At 49.8% G+C, this 18,156-nt stretch overlaps 1 protein-coding gene across 6 annotated transcripts in view; it reads right to left on the bottom strand.

Annotated features, from left to right (window-relative positions):
- Positions 1-18,156, bottom strand: part of PHACTR1 (phosphatase and actin regulator 1) — a 299,050-nt gene that overhangs the window by 106,169 nt on the left and 174,725 nt on the right. The window contains exon 1 of one of the 6 annotated variants that reach the window (XM_066579370.1): positions 6,403-6,757. The exons of 3 other annotated variants lie outside the window; for them this stretch is intronic. In XM_066579370.1, coding sequence (XP_066435467.1) covers positions 6,403-6,652 — 250 coding nt within the window. In that variant the 5' untranslated portion in view covers positions 6,653-6,757. Of the gene's footprint in view, positions 1-5,979; positions 6,076-6,402; positions 6,758-18,156 lie in introns of those variants that run through there. 2 more of the 6 variants (XM_066579371.1, XM_066579375.1) reach the window with 2 other exon arrangements.

Below are 18,156 nucleotides of genomic sequence, written 5' to 3'. Positions count from 1 at the left end.
GCGTATGGCGCTCATACATTTTGCGCAAATACGCCTATGTGCAGCCAGCCTTAGCTACAGTAAGGCCGGCTGCCCATAGGCGTACATGGCTACAGAGTTGGTATGAAGACACTGTATGACAATGTGGAGAGGGAGCCTTCTGTCCCCGCACACATAATAGGCGAGGAGCCTGGAAGAGCTATGTGCCATTTGGCTGACAGCTCCCCTACAATGTCATGCGGTGGCGCCAAGCACAATAACGCCATATGTAACCATGTCAATGACACAAGGTCCATCTGCAAGCTATTAGGACATAGTGCTGGGATTCTAGCCCCCAAATGACATTTCCACCACTGCTAATGAATAATCTGATTCCATACAGGATGTGGGATTGGCTGCGTTGTGTTACATCTGATGTTCTAGAATATAACAATAACTGTATCATTTAGCATTGTTTGCTTTAGGTCATGTTTTATCAAATTAATGCTGCCACTAGATTTAAAGAGTTTTTTGCAAGGCATTTTTGCTGATCCGCTGCTTGGGATCTGACCTGAGCTGTCCCGACTGCTCCAAAAGACACAGGGTATAGAGTGAAAGCAGACAGCTCCGGCCCCTGCATAGTGGCCAGTGCTGGTAATTGCAGGTGCAGCTTGATATTACCAGTGTTAGCCACTACAAGGGGTCGGAGTAACCTGCTTCCACTCCTTTCCGTGTTTTTTGCCGGTGACACCAAGCGCTTGAAGAGTTGATTGGCTGAGGTTCCAAGCAGCAGACCCCTGCCGATAGCCATCAATGACCTATCCTGAGGATACATCATTGATAAAAAAAAAAAAAGGGACTGGATAACCCCTTGAAGTATATATAATAAGTGTATATTTTAGCCAACGATGATTTTCATGATTGCAGAAAATGAATGATGAACGATAAGCGAACAAAATATCGCTCCTCCTTCAATCATTGGCTGCGTTTACACTGAACCAATGGGTCAAAATCGAACGATCTAGCAATTTTTAAAACTTTTTTATAGGATAGTCAGTGAGGCTTCCAGTCTGGTGGAAAACACTGAAGAATACACCGAGACATGAATTTAAAGAAATCCAAACCCTAGGTCCTAAATAGCGCCCCTGAGGCTTATCTCCACCACCGTCTCTACATGAAGAGCTGGAACCGTACACACTAGGCTGCTTTCACACATCCAAGAAAGTAGTGCGAGACCCACAAATCTCCCGTAAATACGCCCCCCCATTCTGTAGAGCCGGTCCTTGTGCCTGCTCTCGCATTGCCCATTGTTTTCAACAGGGCTGGCGGCAGCATGGCACCACATGCCGGGTGCACACGAGGCGAGGTCTCCCCATTGGAAACAATTGCAGAAACTCCGCGATCCTCCGCTGCAGCGATCAGCTGCGCCGGAGAACGGCTACTTCCAGGGATGTGAGGCGGTTCCGATACAAAAACGCCTTGCATTCGCGGGGAAATCGCATGTTTGTAAGTGTGATATTGGACCTTGATTCACGGCCCGATATCGCACTCGCCTGTGTGAAATTAGCCTCAAGGCTCAGTCACACGGGCGGTGATTCGCGTGAAAAAACGCCCACACTGCGTGCGGATGAATATCGGCTTGACCAGTTCCATTTCCACCCATATGTTTTGGGTTTTTTTGACAGGTGCGGACGGTTTTCTGCGCGGAAATACGCCACTGATCCGCGCGTACAAACTGCTGTGTCACTGAGCCCTTACACTAAGGCCTTATTCACACGACAGCTGTTTAGCCGCGTCCAAAAATTGGGCAAAAATTGCACCCATCTGAAGCGCTCCAACGTATTCCTTCAGATGAACGATTTTTGGCCGTGTAAAAAAAAATCGGGTCAGAAAAAAAGCAAATCGGCGCCCGTTTTTGGTCCAAAGACAGGTCTTGCCCTATTCTTTGCCGAGATCCGCTGGAGGCTCCCATAGACTTCTATGGCAGCTGAAAATAAAGGGAATGGGAGAGAGTTTAGCTGCGTCCAATGCTAGGAAAAGAAGGCGGCCGGCTCTATTTAACCATTAGTAGTCGTTCCGAGGGTTTCTGCCGATCGAGGGTGTTCCGCGCTGCAGCGTATTATTTTTTTTGCGATACGCAGCAGCCATCCGTATGAACGGCAGAAAACACACGGCTAAAGTTCGGCACTTGGTCGTGGCAAATCTTTAATCATGTGATTTCACGGCGCGAACGGGTGACCGTAATAACGCATGCAGTGTGAAAGATCCCTCAAGGGGGCAAAAATGAAGAATTCAAACGAGAGCGATAACTTGCTGGGTAAAATCTAACCATAAACCATCCCTGCAACCGACCAATCACAGAGCTTCGTCAGCTGGCCGAGTTTGACATTTCCATCCGTAATCCAAAAGATCTTTTTCATCACCAAAGACCTTCTTTGAAAGAACATTGGAACATCTCCCTTATGCGCCATTCAGCCGAACGGCTCTCTTTCAGTTAGAGCGTGAGGTTCCGCTTTCAGCCGGCATTATAATCGGCTCTGGCCGTGGACTTCTGTAACCTCTGATCGTTGGCGTTCCGGATAGGAATGTAAAGCACGGAATGCTAAGGGAGCGAGAACCGCACCAGGCTCAAAACGTATTCATCACTGCACTCTGAGCATGCTCGGAGCACGGAAAACCTAGAAACCAGGCAGAGCAGCGTCAGCCAGAGGGGGGAGGGCAGAGCCAGCCGCAGCCACAGCCCCGCGACTACACTGCTGGTTTGCATGTTTTGCGCGCTCCGAGCACGCTCGGAATACAATGATGAATATGCCCAATGTGACTGTTCATTCAGGAGTTCCTCATCCATCGCGGACGTCTGTCCAGCATGTACGGCCACCTCTATATCCCAATGCATTACGGATGGCAGGAAGAAACAGTGGACAGATGGGAAGCTCAGATTACACCGGCTTTGCTGGCAGCCTGTCACTACGGGGCGGTATGGATGCTATAGGGGGAGCCTGGAATCAGGGCCAAATTGGGTTTTTTTTTTTGTTTTTTTTTACTTCTGCTTCATTGGAGCTTTATGTACCGTCTGTGACGTTGGATGCTGCCTTTAACCCTTTGATGCATTTGTCCCATAGTTTTAAAGGGTTTTCAAATTGCATTAAATTAACAACGGTCCTGAAAGGGTTAAGAGTCGTTATAGGTTATCGGTGGGGGAGGTTGTTCTGCGAAATTCCTCTCTCTAGAAGCGTACTCCCATCCGTGTCAGGGATTGTATTCTTGTATGGGGACACTAATGTCTCAGACCGGGACGGAGGGACAGCCATTGTGTTAGCAGGTCTGTTAACCCTTACCGGACGCTGGGATTATTGTCGGACTGGTCAGTGATGTTTTGAGACACAGGGGGCGCTAGATGACTTAATGTTCGTGTACATGAGCGAACAATGGCAGAGTACAGACAGACAGGTAAATCGTCGGCTCGCTCGCTAAATCATTCAGTCGTTCATAGTGACTGTATAAGGCTAGATTCACGCGGGCGTATTTGTGCGCAATTTTTGCGTGTGTACAACGCTGAGAATAGACGCTATTGATTTTACTGGGATCATTCACGTGTGGGGGTTTTTTTACGCATTTCGGTCGCGCAAAAAAATATGCAGCATTTTCTATTTTTCTGCACAAAAAGTTACCATAGAAGCCAATAGGGATGCGCAAAACGCTAAAAAAGGCGTAATTGTGCAGGAAGAACACGCCTGGAGCTCGTTACACTAATTGGACATTTCAATTGGCGCATTTTTGATGCACGCGCCAAAAAGGATAGTTCACTCTGCAAATACACCGCGCTCATGCGTGCGCATATACGTCAATGCTCATGCGAAGGCGTATATGGGGGGGGGGGGGGGCTGGGCTTGAAATATAAGCACTAATAAGCACTAACCCGAAAATAAGCCCTAACTACACTATGTGTAAAAAAAAAAAGAAAAAGCAATACTTACCTAGCAGACGCCATCCCGGTCCCCCGCTGGTGTCCGCAGTTCCGGCCAGCTTGCTCAAGGACCAATCAGAGCCAGTACTTGATAAACCCATCAATCAATGGCTATGATGGGTTCATCAAGCGCCGCAGTGGTTGGCTGAGCCGCGGCACTCGAGAACCAATCAGAGCAATTGCTTGCTGTAGGCGGAGTTTACCAGCAAGCGATGTTCTGTCAGCGCCGAGAACTGCAAGCACTGCGGAGACCAGCGGGAGGGACCCGGACGCCACCTGGTAGATATGTATATGACCTCCCCGAAAATAAGACCTTGCGTGTCTTTTGGGGCAAAAATCAATATAAGACAGGGTCTTGTTTTCAGGGAAACATGGTATTAGAAAGTATTTTGAGGATTTCTGCCGCCCCTAGGAATCCCGCGATACGCCCGTATGATCGGACGAGTAAATGCTAATTAAGCTCGGAGCCGGATGGTGGCTATTCTTCATTAATGCGATTTTACGGCGTGTGCAGGCGGCCGTAAAAATGTATACGCTCGTGTAAAGGAGGCTGATGTCACACGTGGTGGGGATGCTGCGGACCGTCCCCATCAATATCAGCTGATCCCAGCCTGCATAGAAGCCTCCTGTCACCTAGGGGTACCGCACGCTGCCGGTCCAAACAGCACATCGCCCTGTCGCCCTGCGCCGACACGTGGCGGCTTCGTATAACACAGGTAGCGCCACAGTTTGAGAAACCAAAATGTCAGCTGACAGCAGCAAGTACAAACATATCCTGAAGACGCCTCATATGATAATACACAGATATCACACAATGTATCACAACACATCTGATAATAAGTCCACATACTCACGACTGCTGACACTGGCATTGTGTAGCATATAACAGAAGGATGCCCCCTAACGGGAGGGCAGAGGACACCCCGAGGTGAGAACAGACTGCGGCTATCGAACAGGTGTAGGATATGCAGTATATAGCGCGCCGGCTGATACTCTGCAGTAGCGTCACTCTATTCCCATCAGGCTGTTGGGAGTGAAGTATCTATATTGGAATATTAACCCCTTCCTGGTGGAAACGCGTGATAATATACATCACCGGCACAACGTCTGCGAATACACGAATCTCTGCGTTGCCCGGGCGCGTTTACCGCGAACGAACAGCGTTCAAAACAATCCCTGGGTCGTTCGAATTTGAATGATCGTTCCGTGTGAAAACAGCGAAGGATGAATGATAAATAATTCATTCACTTATTGTACATTTCATGCAAGTATGAAAATTGCCAATGGCTCATTCGCTAATCGTCCGCTGTGAATAGTGCTCATTCAGTTGTTCTCATTCGCTTCTAAACGATTTGCGAGCGAATGATGTATTTGCCTGTATAAACGGACCGCGCGAGCGAACTCTGTCATCACGCGAATGATAAATCGCCCCGTCTAAAACCACCCTATAGGGCTCATTCACACCTGCGTATTTGCGCATATTTCTGCGTGCGTGCAGTACGCCGAAAACAGAACCCACTGATGTTAATGGGGTCGTATACTATTTTGCGCACACGCGTGCAAAAAAATGGGATCCCATAGAAGTCTACGGGAGGTGCGCCAATGAGCGGGCAATGCGTAAAGAAAACCCCGGCCGCGTGCAGAATAGCCCCATTCACAGCGCAGATGCGTTTCGCTAAAGTGCCCACAAAAACGCAAACGCCCGTGACAAGGAGCCCCAAGGATGACCAACACACGGAGCGCTTACCGTTACGAAAACAACCGAATTTGAACGTTAATCGCCCCGTGTAAACGGCGCCGGCGATCTTCCGACGACGATAATTAATTCGCTTATCTTTGTTTAACGTCAGCAAGAAAATCCTCACCGGCTCCTTCACTAATCTTCCGCTTTCAGTACCCATCGGTCTCATTCACGCGGTACGACTACGCTGCGAGCGAACGACTGATCTGCCCGTCTCCCCAGACCGCAGGCGCGTACTCCATCCTCGTGCGAACGAGCAATAAGCACCCTCATCCACGTACTGCGCCCATCCATGCACCGGTCAGTCACCCACCTTCCCGGATCCGATGGCGCCAAACTACAAGCAGATCCCTTCATTCACTCCGCAGACGGAATGAAGATGCTGCTGTGTGAGAAATCAATGCTTGCCGAGTGTCTTCACTTCCCAGCACTGCAGGGAATGGCAGAGCGTCCATCACCCACCTCCAGCTGTCTGTGGTAGAGGGGGCACCGACCTCTCCTCATGGTGACCTTCACCCCTCCCCGCAGGTGGCATAGTATGGAATCCGCTGCCATCCCTCCTCGCACTGCCCTGTAGTCCCCGCTCTGGCCAGCAGGGTGCGCACTAGCTGTAGGGGCTCTCGGGGCCCTGCGGTTATCGGGAGGTAGATGTTACCTCAGTCCGATCCAGATCTGCCCCCCCGCCCCCACAGCGGCGGTCCCCGTCCTGCCTGCCCCATGGCCGCCCGGTGCTCACCTTCCTCCCCGCGGCTGCAGTTGCTGCAGATATGCTTGATCTCCTTCCCGATGTGGCAGTGGATGACGAAGGACACGTTGTTGTTGTTGCTCGGCTCCTTCAGCGGCTTCATCCTCACCAGATAGAAGGCTTTCTTCCGCTGCTTGTCGCTGCCCGGCGCTACAGACGCCTCCCTGCAGCCGAAGGACGGCAGAGAGAACATCCCGGGCTGCCGGCTGCTGCTGCCGCTGTAGTGGGAGAGAGCCGCCATCCGTCGTCAGGCATCACACGGCGGAGGGGGAGGAGAGCAGCCCGGAGTCTGGGATGACCTCTGCAGAGTGCTGCCACCCACCCGGGCACACAGCCTCACCTGCCAGCATCCCATGCCCACATGTCTGCCCTGCCCCTATAGGGATGAGGGGCAGATCCCACTGGGGTCAGGGATCCACTAGGATCCACCAGCTCCGTTAGAATAATAGGAAGCCCTGATGCAGATGGGCAGAGCCTGGCAGACCGCGGGCGAAGTGTGCACCGTATTATAATACTCCTCAGCACAAATAATACACCCCCCCCCCCAAGCAGTATATATATATACTGTACACTCATTGTCATAAACAGTATTCCCCCCCCCCCCAGCAGTATATATATATACTGTACACTCATTGTCATAATCAGTCCCCCCCCCCCCATAGAAGTTTTTGGGAGGGAACCACTTTATCTGTGTGATTGTAACATTGTTATAAGTGATAAAGGAGGGTCTATTGCAGAACACTGACCCCTTGTAGGGAGGCTCTAGTACCCTGTTGTACCACCTCTAGCTTGGATACAAGATGTGATATGGGCAGGCATGGAGGCTCTAGTACCCTGTTGTACCGCCTCCAGCTTGGATACAAGATGTGATACGGGCAGGCATGGGGGCTCTAGTACCCTGTTGTACCGCCTCTAGCTTGGATACAAGATGTGATACAGGCGGGCATGGAGGCTCTAGTACCCTGTTGTACCACCTCTAGCTTGGATACAAGATGTGATATGGGCAGGCATGGAGGCTCTAGTACCCTGTTGTACCGCCTCTAGCTTGGATACAAGATGTGATACAGGCGGGCATGGAGGCTCTAGTACCCTGCTGTACCGCCTCCAGCTTGGATACAAGATGTGATACGGGCGGGCATGGAGGCTCTAGTACCCTGTTGTACCACCTCTAGCTTGGATACAAGATGTGATATGGGCAGGCATGGAGGCTCTAGTACCCTGTTGTACCACCTCTAGCTTGGATACAAGATGTGATATGGGCAGGCATGGAGGCTCTAGTACCCTGTTGTACCGCCTCCAGCTTGGATACAAGATGTGATACGGGCAGGCATGGGGGCTCTAGTACCCTGTTGTACCGCCTCTAGCTTGGATACAAGATGTGATACAGGCGGGCATGGAGGCTCTAGTACCCTGTTGTACCACCTCTAGCTTGGATACAAGATGTGATATGGGCAGGCATGGAGGCTCTAGTACCCTGTTGTACCGCCTCTAGCTTGGATACAAGATGTGATACAGGCGGGCATGGAGGCTCTAGTACCCTGTTGTACCGCCTCCAGCTTGGATACAAGATGTGATACGGGCGGGCATGGAGGCTCTAGTACCCTGTTGTACCACCTCTAGCTTGGATACAAGATGTGATATGGGCAGGCATGGAGGCTCTAGTACCCTGTTGTACCGCCTCTAGCTTGGATACAAGATGTGATACAGGCGGGCATGGAGGCTCTGGTACCCTGTTGTACCGCCTCTAGCTTGGATACAAGATGTGATACGGGTGGGCATGGAGGCTCTAGTATCCTGTTCTACTGCCTCCAGCTTGGATACAAGATGTGATACAGGTGGGCATGGAGGCTCTAGTACCCTGTCTGAGCCTCGTGTGGTGCAGAGTGTAAGCTCTCGCCTACGACCTGGAGGTTGCAAGTTCGATTCCCGCATGAATCAGGTAGCCGGCTCAAGGTTGACTCAGCCTTCCATCCTTCCGAGGTCGGTAAAATGAGAACCCAGCTTGGTGGGGGGTAATAAGTAATAATTACCTGAAAGCGCTGCGGAATAAGTTGGCGCTATACAAATACCATGATTTGATTTTTTTGTACTGCCTCTAACTTGTATACAAGATGTGATATGAGCAGGCATGGGGGCTCTAGTACCCTGTTGTACCGCCTCTAGCTTGGATACAAGATGTGATACAGGCGGGCATGGAGGCTCTAGTACCCTGTTGTACCACCTCTAGCTTGGATACAAGATGTGATATGGGCAGGCATGGAGGCTCTAGTACCCTGTTGTACCGCCTCTAGCTTGGATACAAGATGTGATACAGGCGGGCATGGAGGCTCTAGTACCCTGTTGTACCGCCTCCAGCTTGGATACAAGATGTGATACGGGCGGGCATGGAGGCTCTAGTACCCTGTTGTACCACCTCTAGCTTGGATACAAGATGTGATATGGGCAGGCATGGAGGCTCTAGTACCCTGTTGTACCGCCTCTAGCTTGGATACAAGATGTGATACAGGCGGGCATGGAGGCTCTGGTACCCTGTTGTACCGCCTCTAGCTTGGATACAAGATGTGATACGGGTGGGCATGGAGGCTCTAGTATCCTGTTCTACTGCCTCCAGCTTGGATACAAGATGTGATACAGGCGGGCATGGAGGCTCTAGTACCCTGTCTGAGCCTCGTGTGGTGCAGAGTGTAAGCTCTCGCCTACGACCTGGAGGTTGCAAGTTCGATTCCCGCATGAATCAGGTAGCCGGCTCAAGGTTGACTCAGCCTTCCATCCTTCCGAGGTCGGTAAAATGAGAACCCAGCTTGGTGGGGGGTAATAAGTAATAATTACCTGAAAGCGCTGCGGAATAAGTTGGCGCTATACAAATACCATGATTTGATTTTTTGATTTTTTTGTACTGCCTCTAACTTGTATACAAGATGTGATATGAGCAGGCATGGAGGCTCTAGTACCCTGTTGTACCACCTCTAGCTTGGATACAAGATGTGATATGGGCAGGCATGGAGGCTCTAGTACCCTGTTGTACCGCCTCTAGCTTGGATACAAGATGTGATACAGGCGGGCATGGAGGCTCTAGTACCATGTTGTACCGCCTCCAGCTTGGATACAAGATGTGATACGGGCGGGCATGGAGGCTCTAGTACCCTGTTGTACCACCTCTAGCTTGGATACAAGATGTGATATGGGCAGGCATGGAGGCTCTAGTACCCTGTTGTACCGCCTCCAGCTTGGATACAAGATGTGATACAGGCGGGCATGGAGGCTCTAGTACCCTGTTTTACCGCCTCCAGCTTGGATACAAGATGTGATACGGGCGGGCATGGAGGCTCTAGTACCCTGTTGTACCACCTCTAGCTTGGATACAAGATGTGATATGGGCAGGCATGGAGGCTCTAGTACCCTGTTGTACCGCTTCTAGCTTGGATACAAGATGTGATACAGGCGGGCATGGAGGCTCTGGTACCCTGTTGTACCGCCTCTAGCTTGGATACAAGATGTGATATGGGTGGGCATGGAGGCTCTAGTACCCTGTTGTACCGCCTCTAGCTTGGATACAAGATGTGATACGGGTGGGCATGGAGGCTCTAGTACCCTGTTGTACCACCTGTAGCTTGGATACAAGATGTGATATGGGCGGGCATGGAGGCTCTAGTACCCTGTTGTACTGCCTCTAGCTTGGATACAAGATGTGATACAGGGGACATGGAGGCTCTAGTACCATGTTGTACCGCCTCTAAGTTAAGTTACAAGATGTGATACAAGCAGGCATGGGGGCTCTAATACCCTGTTGTACTGCCTCTGGATTGGATACAAGATGTGATATGGGCGGGCATGGAGGCTCTAGTACCCTGTTGTACTGCCTCTAGCTTGGATACAAGATGTGATACCGGCGGGCATTGAGGCTCTAGTACCCTGTTGTATCACCTCTAGCTTGGATAGTTGATGCGATAAGGGTGGGCATGGAGGCTCTAGAACCCTGTTGTACCGCCCCTGGCTTAGATACAAGATATGATACGGGTGGGCATAGAGGCTCTAATACCCTGTTGGGCTCCCTCTAGCTTGGATACAAGATGTGATACGGGCGGGCATGGAGGCTCTAGTACCCTATTGTACCGCCTCTAGCTTGGATACAAGATGTGGTACGGGCGGCCATGGAGGCTCTAGTACCCTGTTGTACCGCCTCTAGCTTGGATACAAGATGTGGTACGAGTGGGCATGGAGGCTCTAGTACCCTGTTGTATCACCTCTAACTTGGATGGCGGAGAATGAAACAATTGGAACTATCGTACTTGTCAGACAATCATCTCTCTACTGATGGTCTGTCGAGGGCCTCCTGAGCCCGGTCGGCTTGTGTGCCCTCACGCATCCACTGGTCCCAACACCTCGTAACAGTCCGGTCAGAATGGCCCGGTGGGAGACAATTCAACCTCTCACATCCCAATAATTCGCCCCTCTCAGACTCTGGTAACGGGTGAAATCTCTTCTCTGCATCGTAGAGGCGTCTAGTGGCCAACAAGCTCTACACAAGTGGAAGAAGAGGTCACTACACAGAAGGAGCCTCCGAGAGCCGCATTATAGGCCAATGGGGGAGAACCACTTCTAGGGCCTCAGGTGACAAGACCGTTCATCTCATCACACCACAACTCTCATCATTTGTATGTCCGCCTGAGATAGAGCTGCATGCCGAGGATTGGAGCGAAACAACGAGTATTTTGTGCATAAATTCCACACCCTTTTCAAGATCTCTGCTTGCAGCCACTGAATAGGAACTTTCTTGGTCATGTAATGGACATGCAGATGCTCCTTACAGTGGAGATCTCTGATAACTAAATCATAAGGGCGCTTTCAGAATGAATCTTTCTACAATCCGCACCTAAAGACGCAGAAAATTCCACACCAAAATCTGTATAAATACACGTGGATTATGGAGCGAAAATCCGCAGCAGCAGATCAAGCTGTGTCTCCAGGCACAGACTGCAGGAAGCACCCTTAAAAGGGTTGTACCTGTGTCATCTTTTCTGAATGTTATAGGGCAGTGGTGGCGAACCAATGGCATGCGTGCCAGAGCGGCACGCAGAGCCCTCCCTGCTGGCACGTGCCGGCGGCGGCCGCTCACCACGTTAGTGAGTCCCCTGCTGGTATTCACTCAGCTGCGCTGCTAGTGGCGCTGATCCCGGCGCAAACTGTGACTTCAGTGTGCAGATGGGATCCTCCTCCCCTCTCCCCTGACGTCTCCTCTTAGGTTCTGCGAGAACAGGGGGAGGAGGCATCCGGCAGCACAGTGGTATCACAGTGTGCACCTGGGATCAGCACAGCTAGCAGAGGAGCAGCGGCGCTTCCACGAGGAGGAGGGGGTAAGTATATGGGTCTCAGGGGGGCGCTATTACTACTGGGGCCGCTGTGGGACGTCACTATTACTACTGGGGGCCGCTATAGGATGTCACTATTACTACTGGGGGCCGCTGTGGGATGTCACTATTACTACTGGGGCCGCTGTGGGATGTCACTATTACTACTGGGGCCCGCTATGGGATGTCACTATTACTACTGGGGGCCGCTGTGGGATGTCACTATTACTACTGGGGGCCACTGTGGGGTGTCACAATTACTATTGGGGCCACTGTGGGGTGTTACAATTACTTCTGGGGCCAATGTGGGGTGGGGTGTCACAATTATTACTGGGGCCACTGTGGGGTGTCACTATTATTACTGGGGGCCACTGTGGGGTGTCACTATTACTACCGGGGGTGACTGTGGGGTGTCACTATTACTCCTGAGGGTTGCTGTGGGGGGGGGGTCACTAATACTACTGAGGGCCGCCACTATTACTACTGCAGACTGCTGTGGGGGGTCACTATTACCTCTGGGACCGCTGTGGAGGGTCACTGGTGCTGCCGTGGGTGTCACTATCACCGCTGGGGTATGTTTACACGTGGCAGAAATGCTGCAGGATGCCCTCCATGGAAAATTCTGCAGCATTTCCGTATCCAAAAAGCAGTCAAAATGTGTACCCTGTCTATTTTGAAGTGGCCCTGTCCTTTTTATAACGACGGAGGTAAAAATCATACGTCGTGATAAGCCCCGCCCCCTGGCATGTTGGCACTTTGCGATAAATAAGTGGGTTTTGGGTTGCAGTTTGGGCACTCGGTCTCTAAAAGCTTCACCATTACTGTTATAGGGCTTCGCTGAGACACCTACAAATATTCAAGCCAGGGATCATTAAGATCTTTAGGATAAGGCTGCTTTCACACCGGTGTTAGGGTCATTTCAGGGTTTCCATTTCTCTGCTCTGTTTTTGTAGGAGAGAAACTGAAATAAAACTGTAAAAAATCGATCATTTTTTTCCCCTATCGAATTCAATGGGGTTTGAAAAAAATAAAGAAAATGGAAAAGCTTTCATTTGCTTCCATTCTGTCAGTCTTCCATTTTTATTGGCTGACGAAGCAGTGCAGCCTGCAGCTATATATCTGAAACCTGACAGAATGGAAGCCGTTCCGTTTTTTTTGTTTTTTTGAAACTCCATTGAAATCAATGGAGAAAAAAACAATTTTTTTTTCCACTTTATATCAGTTTCTCTCCTCCAAAAATGGAGCAAAGAGACGAAAACCCTGAACTGACCCTAACGCAGGCCTGAGAGCAGCCTAAGCCCACCTGCACTCAAACGGGTTTGAATCGCGTAATCCGCAATCGTCTCCCGCGCGTACGATCCGTGGCATTCCGCACCTATTCAAACCAATGGAGCATCTGCCTGTCCGCACACACGAGCAGACAGTGAATGCGATTTTTCTGCAGCATGATCCATTTTTGCACAGATTCTACACGAATGGCTTCCATTGAAGTCCAACCCACGGCCCTTCTGCAATTGACATTGCGGAAATGTTGCAGATTCCGTGTCATTGCTAGGTGATGATGCTGTAAAAAAATCTGTACTTCGCATGTCCGACGGCGAGTTGTGCGGACCATCCGCAGTACAGATGAAGAAGCATAATGACAGGTATGTGCGGATGCCAGCCGGGCACAGGGTCAGAAGAAATTCCCCTCAATCAGGCGCAACTCCGCTCATCTGTATCCGCCCTTAGCCCAGTTTCACACTGCATACCAGCTACAGAATCCCACAACTATGTACAATCCAATGTTACTGTATGAGATCAGACCCTATTCACTAAGGGCTCATGCCCACGACCGTATGCTTTTTACACATTACAGCCCATACACTCTGCCAGCAGAGACCGCGTATGGCACTGCACAGGCCTACGAATTGAACGTCATGGACATGTGCAGTGTGATTTTATAGATTTTTTAGAATTCCCTGTTCAGTTTAGAGCGGGGATGCGTAGTAAAATGCTGCCCGTACGCAATGTATTGCGTATGGACAGCATATCGTACGCAGCCCATAGAAGGGCACCGTATCACACGCAGAGAAGTAGACCATGGTGAGATTTATTTCTCTTGCGTATGGATACACAGCGCCCACACGCAAGTTACATGGAAGAATGAAAGTCCATCGACTTCTTTCACCTCGTATCATGAGTGCGTGCAACACATGCATGAGACGTGGAGAAGACACGGTCGTGGACATGAGCCCTAAAAGTGAAAATGCAGATTTAAATCATGCTATGTTCCAATCCAGAGCCTACTGTCAATTCACTGCTGATTTCATTCATTCTTTGGATCTCACATATCTTGACTTCTCCAAAGCGTTTGATACTGCGCCACATAAAAGGCTGGCATTTAATGAGAATGCTCGGTCTGGGCGAGGATGTGTGTAAGTGGGTGAGTAACTGGCGCAGTGATAGAAAGTCACAACTTGCATCACACAGAAGACGGACACCGCGCTCTGTGTGATGTGTGGGACACTGCACATTTACATGTACTATTCTCGTACAAGGCTTGCACGGAAATAGGATATGCTTACATTTTTCCAGCATGTAAATAGACCCACTGCCGATAATGGTTCTATTTTTGTGCATAACATGACGCACATGAGGCAGCGTAAATATGGCTTGAGAGTGTGCTGCAAATCCGCCACAAAATGATGTGCGAATTGCGTTGCAGATTTTGGGGCTTATTTTTGCTGTGGAAATACGGTGGATTTTCCCTCTGTGTATGAAGGTAGCCTTAAATGACTCCACATAGCTGTGATAGTAGCCTCTAGGAACACCTCTGCCCACTAGGCCCGTGTCTCCTTATGCTTCAAGGAGATGAACGTCACAGAAGATAAGGTAGGAAATGTATCTGATATTTTCCAATGTTCTCAGTAAATTCTTAAAATAAATCACTTCCTCCTTGTGAATTCCGTGGTGCATACATGACACATTTTAATATTTCAGGTCAGTTTAGATTTCTCTGTTTGCAGCTTTCTGAAGAACAATATTCAGTATGTAGAGTAAGGGGACACGTCGTATAGATGCTTCATGCCGTTTCTGGGTTCTGTTTCAGAGGATTTAGGGACTAAGATGAAAATATGGGTTTTTCAAATCATTTTATTTACTAGCAACTAGAGATGAGCGAGCACGCTCGGTTAAGGCAGTTACTTGAGCGAGCATCGCTCTTCTCGAGTAACTGCATACTCTTCCCAGAACATTTGGGGGGGACAGCGGGGGTGAGCAGGGTGTTGTGTGGGGTGGGGGGCCCCGCTGTGAATAATGCCGGCGCCCGATGAGCCAATCACAGCCATTCAGTGAATGACATCACTGAATGACTGTGATTGGCTGCCAGCGATCGATCAGCCAATCACAGCGCTCGCTTTGCTGGAGGCGGGGTATTCAAAGCCGCGTCACCAGCAAAAGGCATCTGTGAGACGAGGAGGCCACCGGACACCATTGGGGGGCATTGGGACGACGTAGACCCGGTAAGTAAAATCCCCCCTCCCCCCCCGAAAACAAGACACTGTGCCCTTTTTGGAGCAAAAAACAGTGTCTTATTTTTGGGGGGACAGGGTATCTATCAGATAGAGCTGACCAGCGGAGAATCGGCGGCGGCTCCCGCGGCGGAAATTTGCCACCGGACTTCGCATCACCCATGGACAGGGGGCCTTAAAGGGCATGTCTCATCATCGACAATCCCTCCAATGTGGAAGATCCTGCTGTGATCAACTGGTCATTGCTGGCCTGGCTCAAGAGACCCCCTAGCAGAACAGCTGTTTATATGAATGACCCCATAGATCAGGGCCAACAAAGTGATAGCCACTACTTGTTAGTATCTCTCATCTCTGGTTCATAGAAAGGGGGCCCCATTAGAGGAATCCATCAATGACATCCCTGTACCCCAATAGGGTATATAAAAAGGGATTGTCAAAACTCTTCAGCTCCCAGACGTATTATGGAAACGGACTGTTGCTAGGGAGTTTTTTTTTCTTTTACTTAATGTTTTAGTTTTCAGACACAGAAATAAAAACTGTAAGAAAGAATAGCAACATGTGATTTAAAGGGTTCACTTTGCATTCCTGGCTAAAGCTGATTTTATCCATAGCAGAGTGCTGAAATACTACCTGAAGATAAGCATATCCAGCCGCAGGTTATTGTTATGGCATCTCAGCAATGTTCCAGATTATCCCCAGGAATGTGAAAGTAAACAGACTGTGATTGTAGCAAGAAATGCCGGGCGCATGACATCACAACACTCCATGCACTATTGTGAAGGCGGAAACAAGATGCCTCGTCCAGAATCATGTTGGGGGATCATAAGGAAAGGGTTGAGACGTTTAGATATTGTTTCCTAAATTCAAAACACTTTTATCGCTACATTAGAAATACGATTCAATTTTCCCAAATGTTACAATGTAGATCGATGCTACATAATGTATCTAACACAAGGAGAGGACAGAGATTGCGCTGATCTCTGGGGAGCGAAGTACCTGAGTCATTGCAATGGATTTTAACAGTTGGCACTAGAGATGAGCGAACGTGCTCGTTTAGAGCAATTACTCGCTCGAGCATCGCTTTTTTCGAGTAACTGCCTAATTGGCTGAAAAGATTCGGGGGGCGCTGGGGGTGAGCAGGGGGTTGCGGTAGGGAGTGGGGGGGGGGGGGGGGAGAGAGAGAGCTCCCCCCTGTTCCCCCCTGCTACCCCTTGCCCCACGCCGCCGCCCCCTGAATCTTTTCGCCCCAAGTAGGCAGTTACTCGAAAAAAGCGATGCTCGATCGAGTAATTGTCCTAAACGAGCACGTTCGCTCATCTCTAGTTGGCACCCTAAAAGACCACCCATCCACCATGGCACAGTTGGCATAGTGTGTTGGACCTGCCAAAAAGTGGAAGCCAAAGCAACAATGGCTGTCCTGGCATCCTTCTGAAATTAGCCACATCGTAGCACCCAGGGTCTGTCACAGGTGAGCCGGCTGAGTCAAACCACCGTCAGGTGGATACTGGCTACACACAAGATTCAGTCGCTGCATCATCTCAATGAGGACGATCCTAATCTCTGTGTTGAATTTGCAGAATTGGTGTCACAGCCATTGCAATGTGACCCTTGTTGGACAGAGATTGTACTGTCCAGTGATGAGGAAAACTTCTACGTGAACGGAGAGGTAAACAAACAAAACCTTGACTACTGGTCCGACACAAACAAAAAGTTATGGTGTGGTGCGTTGTTTGGACCCATTCTTAATGGATGGTAACCTTGCTGTTGCCAAGTATCTGCAATTATTACGTGATGAGGTGTTCCCATCACTGTGCAGTGAAGATACCACATTCCTAGTGTTCTATGAGCAGGATGGTGCGCCCCCACATGGACATAATGTCCGCAGGTTTTTGGTTCAGTAGCTTTCAGGGAAGTGGATTGGCCGTTGTGGCCCCCATGCTCACCGGATCCCACCCCTTTGGGCTTCTACCTGTGGGGTGATGTCAAGATCAGGGTTTATGCAGTGAAAATCCAGTGGCACACATGCACCAGCAGATTCTGCCACCTGTGCAAGCATTTCTGCTAAGATGTTGCTCTCAGTGCATCGTGAATGGAAGAAGAGGAAAGCCTGACAATTCAAACCAATGGGGAGCACATCGAGCATTTCCTGTAGTAGATCGTCGTTGTGTTGCATGTCAAGGAAAGATTGCTAATAACCTTGGCAAGAATAAAGGTACATGGCATCTAAGCTTCAAGATTTGGATTCCTCATCAAATTCTCTATTAGATACACCCCTTCCCATTTGAAAAGATTGACTTGGCTCCAAGATGGCAGCATTCAAAATGGCCACTGTCTTGGACTCTGCCCCACACAGATTTGCCCCCTTCCTCATAGCAACATGCCACACACAAGATGAGGTTCCAAAGCCCTGTTTTCCATTTATTCAAGTGTCTCCATACCTTTGGACCATCCTATATATTTAGCATAGAGAGCGGGGCGATCTCAGGAGTCAGGAGCCGGGGGTCGATTTACATACTGCTCTATATAGCCTGGCAACATCACCCTAGAGAGGAGCAATTAGCGGGCAGCTCCACCAGATATGATACATAGTACCAACCTCAGAACCGCACCTCCAACATGCGTTTGGGGTCACAGGAAAAATTCTGTGGAGTTTATCCGGAGTCCTGTACCATTGCGTCACTATTTTGTAGTTTAATTCTTGCGCTTTGATCGAAATTGACAACTTATGGGAAAGGATGTAGGACTGGTTCCAGAGCTCTCTGGGAAAACATCTCCCGAGCGTCTCCTCCCACTCCGCCTCCCATCGTAAACGGTCTCCTCCTATCCTTTCATCCATCAGCAACCCGTACAGCAGAGAGACCACATGTGGAGGGGAGGCCGAGTGA

Source organism: Eleutherodactylus coqui, chromosome 9, assembly GCF_035609145.1.
Source record: "Eleutherodactylus coqui strain aEleCoq1 chromosome 9, aEleCoq1.hap1, whole genome shotgun sequence".
Classification (NCBI taxonomy): Eukaryota; Metazoa; Chordata; class Amphibia; order Anura; family Eleutherodactylidae; genus Eleutherodactylus; species Eleutherodactylus coqui.
This window is presented reverse-complemented; position numbering and strand designations above follow the sequence as displayed.